The sequence below is a fragment of the Callospermophilus lateralis genome, chromosome 3 (genome assembly GCF_048772815.1).
Source record: "Callospermophilus lateralis isolate mCalLat2 chromosome 3, mCalLat2.hap1, whole genome shotgun sequence".
NCBI lineage: Eukaryota > Metazoa > Chordata > Mammalia > Rodentia > Sciuridae > Callospermophilus > Callospermophilus lateralis.
The window spans coordinates 104066867-104075688 of record NC_135307.1 but is presented as its reverse complement, the minus strand read 5'-3'; the positions used below and the strand labels follow the sequence as shown (position 1 = coordinate 104075688).

Sequence of the window (8822 nt, the reverse complement as noted above, 5' to 3'; positions counted from 1 at the left end):
CATTTTCTCCATGAGAAGCAAATCTAGCACATCCTCCAGATTACACAGAGGATGAATAGCAGGAGGGAGCCCATTGGGAGACATTCTAGAGATTGCCAGGATCCTGACTGTAATAGTTAGGTGGGTCTGTGGCATAGGGTCTATATAAAAGGATATCTAGAAAGGCCCTTGAATTTTGGATTCAAAGTAATATGTATGACAAAATTCTGAAACTAACTGCACCAAAAATCCAGAATGAAAATATAATCTACCATACATTTTAATAGGTATAATTCTGCACAGGTAATGCCACTATTCAGTGAGACTGCCAGTTTTTTTTTAAGGGCTGATGTAGCTACAAGCTGACAACACACACACCTGTCAGTCCAACAAGGCCCTACAGCCTCCTCCAGTTTGTATTGGCTGGCCATTTGAGCCTCAGTACCACCTGTTCTGGCTGTCATTTCCCAAATTGAGCTCTGGGTTCTACACCCCTACCTCTATCCATATGAGCCCTTGCCCCTCCTGATTGGGGTCTACCTTTACCCCACAGCTGACCCCACTGGATGCTCTACTTATGAGACTAACTAGCCCAGCTCTTTCCCATATTCAGGGATTGCTACAATCTGGTCCAGACTGTTTCTCTTCATCCAGGCCCTACTGCTTTCCTATGTCTCAGATGGGGATATCACTTTCTTGGAGATAAGATCACTTCTCAGATGTGGTTCCAGCAGATAATGGAATATTTTGGACCAAAATATGGACCCCATATACTTTTTATGTCACATCACTGATATCTCCCCTCCCACACTCCACTTTTCACTATTTGATGCTAACATTGCATAAACTAGCATTTTGAAAAATCACAAATCAGTTCTCTCTTTTTTCATATTCCAGTGCCCCGTGCATGCCATGTGAGCGTGCTACCGCTTGAGCAACATCCCCAGCCCAAAAGACTTGTAATTACTTTTTTTTTTTTTTTTCCATGCTGGGGATTGAACCCAGGACCATGCACATGCAAGGCAAGCAATTTACAACTGAGCTACATTCCCAGCAAAAGGGACTCTTTTTGGGGGCAGTGCTGGGGATTGAACCCAGAGGCTTATGCATGCAAGGCAAGCACTGTACCAACTGAGCTACATCCCCAGCCCAGCCCTCTCTCTTTTAATTACATTCTCCATTGTGCAGATGATTAAGACTCACAGAGATTTAGATTTTTTTTTTTTTTTTTTTTTTTTGGTATTGGGGATTGAACTCAGGGGCACTCTGTCACTGAGCCACATCCCCAGCCCTATTTTGTATTTTATTTAAAGACAGGGTCTCACTGAGTTGCTTAGTGCCTTGCCATTGCTGAGGCTGGCTTTGAACTCAAGATCCTCCTGCCTCAGCCTTCCGAGCCACTGGGATTACAAGCGCCATGGCACCAGGCTAAGACTCACATTTAGAGAATCACCCAAGTTACACAGCTAGAAGAGGACTGTGTCAGAAAAACTTTATATACTTACTATTGATGTCATGAATGGTGTGTGTGTGTGTGTGTGTGTGTGTGTGTGTGTGTTTCCAATTTGAAATCCTAATGGGATAATCACAAATTTGAATGGAGGCTTCTTTCCTGTTCTACCCAATACCACCATGTCCCAAAGGATGGAGCCACAGTCCACTCCCTCCCTAGCTTAGTCTAAGCACAGGAGATGAAATGTCTATGATGATTCTACAGTCTGTGGCACCATCTTACCCCACTTCCTGTGTTCCCATAAATACAACAAAAGAACTCAGACCCAAGGAAAGCTAGAAAGATTGCCAATCTCTTTATTTGGATTTGGGGCATTAAAAAGCTAAGGTAGGGCTGGGGTTGTGGCTCAGTGGTAAAGCACTTGCCTAGCATGTGTGAGCACTGGGTTCCATTCTTGGCAGCGCATATAAATAAATGAATAAAATAAAGGTCCATCAACATTTTTTTTTTAAATGGGGAAAAAAAAGCAAGGAAGTCAGAAGCTGACTGTAAAGGTAACAGAGAAGGAGCTGGAGTTGGTGGCCTGGCAAGTCGGTCATGGGGACATTAGCAGGTATCTTTTGATAGTGTGGTACACTGGTTAAAAGTGCAGGCTGTGGAAGTAGGTGCCTGGTTTGACTTGTGGCTCCCACTTATTAGCTCTAGGATTAGGGGCAAACTGTTTAGTTAGGTAACTCAGTTTTTCTGTCAGTAAAACAGGTAAATGACCAGTATGAAACCCAACTAGTTGTTAAAATGCAATGAACTAGTACACATGGGACGCTGCACAAGCACAAGGCGTATGCACAACATCTGGGGTGTGAATGAGTCAGGGAGACTCCAGAGGCCAGAAGGCAGCAGAGAAGCCCCCTTGTCCTGGGACCCACAGGTGGAGCAGGTCCAGTCCCCATAGGGCCTGCCAGGGCTTCAGCACTTTTAACCATCAAAGGTTTTCCAAAGAAAGCACAGAGGGATACTTCCTAAAACATTTTACCTAATTTTTTCACCTCAAACTAAAAGACTTTTTTAAATTTAAAAGTCATACACACCACATTTATTTGGAAATTTTATTCTTTTTATTGCAAATTTCGGGTAAAGGAAAGAACACGGAAGCTGATTCTCATTTAAACTTTGGTGAGAAAAGTACTCTGCTGTCACCGGTGGCTCATCATCCCTGACGCCACTGAATAACCAGGGGGTTTGATACACACTGATGCCTGCATCGTGCCTCCCAGAGGTGCTGACTTTACTCGGTCTGGGGCACAGCTCAGCATCAATAGCTTTTTAAACTCCCTCAGGTGAGTCCAACAAGCAGCCAAGGTGGAGGGTTCCTGTGATACTTCATCTTTTGGGGCTGCCAACATCGGAAGCACCTGAGAAAATTCAGCTGACAGCCAGAAATCACCTGCTTACATCAGCCCCTCAACCAGAGTGGAACTGGATGTCCCCCGCCCCCGCCCTTCCCAAGTGTCAGATGTGCCTACCCTCTCTCTTGAGAGACCCTAGGGGGGGATGCTGGAGAGGGCGGTGGCTCACTGTCCTGTGGCTTGTGCTTAATCATGGAGAACTCCATGAAACATGGCTACTCTATTACAAAAAGAAAGTAATTTTCTGATTGCAAAAGAATATTGATCTTATTTTTAAGTGGAATTAGTCTTCCTATATAGATATGAAAAGACTTGTGGCAAAAAAAGAAAAAGGAAATATATTGTTGAATGACAGATTCCTTATATAATCTCTCATGTCCGAATTAAAAAAAAAAAAAATTTTGTCAAGCCATTGAGAGTAGAATATCATGTACTTTAGCAGCATATTTTATATGGGTAAACAGTAATAGCCAGTTTGATATTTCATTTGTGACTTATTCTAAAAATAGAAAATGTTTTTATTTTCCTGAGTCCTTGGTGAACGGAAAAAAAGGGGGGGATGGTGAAAAATCTTTTTAAGTATTCCTATTCTTTTTCCTAGGGCACCCTCACAGTTTAGATCGGTGTGTCTCGCTGTCAGTTTTTACATATACAGGTGAACAAACGGCACTCATTTGAATTTTCAACGATTAATCAAATATGGCGATTGAAAATAAAACACCCGTCATCTACAAAGTTGCTCAAGATGAAAGTTTCTTGACCATATTATAAATGCAATATCAATTTGATTATTTGTCCATACAAAAGTATGAATTTCTATCCCATTAATAATACTGAATGATTCATGTCTTAACAGTGATAAAATTTTTAGAACATTTAAAAAATACATAGGATCCCATTTTTACATCATAATTCTGATGTATTATCATGCCTTCTATTTTGTTGGCAAAACTTTTATAGGGTACAGTGCATTGACATGATAAAACCAAGGCACAAGATTACAGTTACAATATGTATATATAAACCTTAGCACTTTGTGCCAATTTTGGAAACATTTAGAGAGACCATAAAGGCTGAAATATTCTCACATCTTATTATGATTAATGAGCAATTAATTGTGCAATAAACAGACTGCTAACCACTATTCCATTATTATATGGCTATCGCTATACAAGTTATGGATAATTCAAAAAGTTTTAAATATTAAAACCTGATATATCTAGGTGGATATAAATATTGTGCCTTGTATTATCTAGATAATTGTCTTATGTTTCCATTTAATTTGCAAATTGTATGGCAGTTATCAGTTCTTAGCTATTTTCATTACATAAATAAAGAGTTAGGTATTTTCAAAATGTTAGATTTCTTCCCCCTACAAAAGACAGAGATTTACAGGAAACAACCAATATAAGAAATGTACAGACAACATAATAAAATCCAAATATGGACTCAAAGGTTGATTTCTAATCTATTGGGACATTCTCTTACTTTAGGATGAGGAGCAACACATTCTTGTGAGAATTCAGTTTCTTAATTTAAAAAAATCACCATGACATTTTTCAGAATAGTAAGTAGTGTTGGTAGAGCATCAAGCATTGGGGAAAATCTAAGTCTTTTCATTCATAAAATGGAGAAAAGCATTTCAAAATCTTGGGGGGTAGGTTTCCACTGAATTTAGAGAAGTGGTAAAAACTGTATTTTTCATATTTTTAAAGAGTGTTTTCAAGACTCAAGGTAAACATTTAGACCCATGAAAACACATTTCTTGGCACATGCACGCCATAGATAGAACAATCCAGAATGCAGCACTGGCCTGGCTACAGAGGTATCTAGCTCCCAGTCCCACTGGCAAGACCTTCTTTCAGGTCCTTGTCCCAGCTCCCTTCACACGGGAGCTTCTGCCTTCTGCATTTGTTGGATCTGCTTCTGCAGCTGGTCCTTGTCCAGCTTCATCTTGGCCTCGAGAACTTGCCTGAGGGATCCTATGCTTTCATAGATGGCCGTAAACCCTTTAAGAAGAGGTAAATTTCAAAAGTTAACATTTTAAAAAATTATACTGTATCAGATTCTATAGTATATGCAATAGTTACTTCTGACAAACATAAATATATGATTAAACTCTGGGGGTAACAGTTGGATGGGGAACATGAGTTACATAGTTACCTAGTATCACCCTAGATATTACTCCTTAATTACAAAGGGGGAAAAGGACCAATTACAATGGACCAATCTGCCAGATAACACTTTAACCAAGTGATACAGTAACACTGGGAGAAACCAATGTCATGTACCTCTGATAAGATGCCCCTGCAGAACACAACATTCCCTCCTGAGGCATTTCTGTCCCAAATCATATCACAAGGAAGCAAAAAACAAGTAAAGGACTTTCTACAAAACACTGGCCTACATTCTTTTGAAATCTCAAGATTGCTGAGGAACTGCTCTAGCTTAAAAAGACTAAGAAACATGGTAACTACATATGATATATATAATTCTGGATCAGAACCCAAATGGTATATGAAAAGGTGCTCAACATCACTAATCATCAGGGAAATACAATCAAAACCACAATGAAATATCACCCCTTACTTGTTAGGATGGCTACTATTAAAAAGACAAGAGATGGCCAGTTGAAGAAAAGAGAACCTTATATACTGTTGTTGGGAGTACAAAATGGTGCAGCCCTAGTGGAAAAGAACTTAGAGGAGCCTGGAGAAATTAAAAAATAGAATTACCAGATGACCCAGCAACCCACTACTGGGTATCTAACCCAAAGAAAGGAAATCATCATCTCATAGACATCTGCACTCCCACTATCATTGCAGCATTATTCTCAATAGACACCATACGGAAACAACCAAAGTGTCTGTCAGACTGTAGGACACAATAAGTGAAATAAGCCAGACATAGAAAGAAAAATACTGCATGATTTCCTATGTGGGATCAAAAAGAAAAGAAAGTCAAATACACAAAGAATAAAATGGTAGTTACCAGGGGCATGGAGTCAACAAATAGGGAGGATAAGGAGATGCAGGTCAAAAGATACAGACTTCAAATATGTAGGATAACAAGTCTAGAGATCTAATATACAATATAGAAGGAACATAATAATATTGTATAGACTTCAGGATTTTTGCCAAAGGTGTGGATTTTAGGTGCCCTTCACACACACACATACACACACACACACACCTATGGGAGATGATGGTTTGAATATGGAAACCATCATTAAATTTGCTTGAATATAAAAAACGATTTCACTATGTATGTATGCATTAAAACATCATACACATCTTAAATATGTATAGCTAATTTTTTTATTTAAAGAAACATTTGAGGAGCCCAGGTTGTGTCTCAGTGGTAGAGTGCTTGCCTAGCATGCATGAGACACTGGGTTTGATCCCCAGCACCACATAAAAATAAAAGTGAATAAAATAAAAGTATTGTGTCCATCTACAACTAAATATATATTTATCTATTTAGTTGTAGATGGACACAATACTTTTATTTTATATATATAACATATATATATAAAATAGTATATATAATAAAAGTATTGTGTCCATCTGCATATATATATATATGAAACATTTGATTAGAAAAATAAAATCAAAGAAAGAACCTGACTGGTGAAGGTTTGTTGTAAAGGAAACAATGGTGAAATCTGAATATTGAAAACACCTCAACAATATTGTGTGGTACTATAGTCATGTAGGAGAATGTCCTTGTTTTTAGGACATATATATTGAAACAATAAAGGGATAAAAAAGAAATAGCATGACTACTGCAATGCCCAGATGATTCAGAGAAGAAAGTTATAGTCATACACAGAGATATTAAGTATATTTCCAAAATGTCAACAATTGTTAAGTGTAGGACTTATAGAATTTTGGGATTACTCTTATAGTTTTCCTAAATTTGAAATTATCTCTTTTTGAAATGAAAAACTTTTTAAAGAAAAAAAATCACCATTGGAAGCATTTCAAGCCAGGTACAGTGACACACACTTATAAACCCAGCTACTCAGGAAACTAAGGCAGGAAGATTACAAGTTCAAGATCAGCCTCAACAGTTTAGGGAGAGTCTGTTCCAAAATAAAAAATTAAAAGGGGCTGTGACTATAGTCAGTGGTAAAGTGCTCCTGTGTTCAATTCTTGTACCACAAAAAAATCCTATTATTCTATATTCCTATTGGTTTTTACATTTTTAAAATTTAAATTTTAACTTCATTAGTAAATTTAAAATTTTCTCCCAAAAATTTTATGTAAAAATTCATAAAAATTATCATTAAAAATATTTTTGACATGAAAAGACAGAACATATAACTAACTAAATAAAATGGCAAGTTATAAACCAGCATGTGTAGTATGTGCTTTTATTTGGAAAAGAGCACATAAATGTCCTACATGTATAGAAATATATACATAAGAAATAACCTCTGGGTGAGAAAAGGTCTGAGTATTTTAAAAATATCTTGTGCTTTATAATTTTCCATTAAGAAATGTATCATATGGAGCTGGGATTGTGTCTCAGTGGTAGAGTGCTTGCCTACCATGCGTGAGGCACTGGATTCAATCCTCAGCACCACATAAATGTAAGATAAAGATATTGTGTCCAGGGCTGGGGATGTGGCTCAAGTGGTAGCGCGCCATTCCTGGCATGCATGCGGCCCGGGTTCGATCCTCAGCACCACATACAAAGATGTTGTGTCCGCGGAAAACTAGAAATAAATATTAAAAAATTCTCTCTCTACCTCTCTCTTAAAAAAAAAAAATTATTAAAAAAAAAAAAGATATTGTGTCCACCTAAAACTAAAAAATAATTATTTGAAAAAAAGAATCCTTGTTATTACATTAAAAAAAGAAACATAATTAAAATTAAAAATATTTTTTTAATTTAAAAAAACATATGTTTCTTGTTAGGAACCAAATATTAACAACCTCAATGGTAGGGTAAATAGATGGCAATAAATTCATTCTGGAAATGATACAAAGTTAAACATTCAGTTTAACTGAAAGAAATATTCAATTGCCATGTTCTAATAGCCCAAAGCCTAACAATAAAATTAATTTTTATCTGCATAAATTCTCCCATTCATAAGTTTAATTGTACTTTCTACTTAAATAAAATAATAAACTTTTGGTGGAAACAAAATCATTTTTGAAATAACTATTTTTATTTCCATGTGGCCAAAACAGAACAATTCCAGAAAAGAAAATATAGAGTCACAGAACTAGAAGGAGCTAGGAGATAAATTAGTCCCACTCTTACACACGACTTGTCCTAACCAGGGTCCACCAGCCTCTGCTTGACAATTTCAATAACAAAATGCTCTCAAACTCATAAAGCCACCAGTGTCTTTAGGACCATGAATTCCAAAACAGTGTTGCCTCATATTGAGTTAAAATCTGTCCTTGACTTATTGGTCCCAGTTCTGTATTCCTGAGTTTAGAGTGTAAATCTAACCACTCTGCTGATTTGAATGTCCTCTCCAAAACGCATATTGAAATTTAATTGCCATTGTGACAGTATTAAGAGGTGAGACCTTTAAGACGTGATTGGATTAAGGCCATGATCATGGGAATAGGTTCCTGCTATAAGGATGAACTCAGCCTCATTTTTCTCTCTGTCTTGTGTGTGTGCTTCCCCATCATGTGATGACCTCCACTATGATATGATACAGCAGAAAGACCCTCGCCTCATGCTAGCACCATGCTCTTGGACTTCCTGGCCTCCAGAACTGTAAGAAATAAACTTCTGTTCTTTAGAAATTATGCAATCTCAGGTGTTCTGTTGTGCCAGTGGAAAATGAACTGACACCTCCCTTTACATAGCAGCACTAGGACCTTGAAACCAGCTCTGAGAGTCACCTGTAAACTAGGTGTATTCATGGGCCTTGTTGACTTCTGAGTGGAGGGAAGTCATTACCGAGTTAGTATATGGTCAGCAGTATAAAATAAACCCTCATAAGCCTCTCAAAGATA

The 8822-nt window shown here is 37.5% G+C and overlaps 1 protein-coding gene across 2 annotated transcripts in view; it reads right to left on the bottom strand.

Moving 5' to 3' along the window:
* Nucleotides 1-2524: 2524 nt before the first annotated feature.
* The window catches only part of Fam81a (family with sequence similarity 81 member A), a 49747-nt gene continuing 43449 nt past the window's right edge, over nucleotides 2525-8822 (bottom strand). For both annotated transcript variants that reach the window (XM_076848608.2, XM_076848607.2), the window contains exon 9: nucleotides 2525-4847. In XM_076848608.2, the coding sequence (XP_076704723.1) occupies nucleotides 4723-4847 (125 nt within the window). In that variant the 3' untranslated portion in view covers nucleotides 2525-4722. The remainder of the gene's footprint in view (nucleotides 4848-8822) is intronic.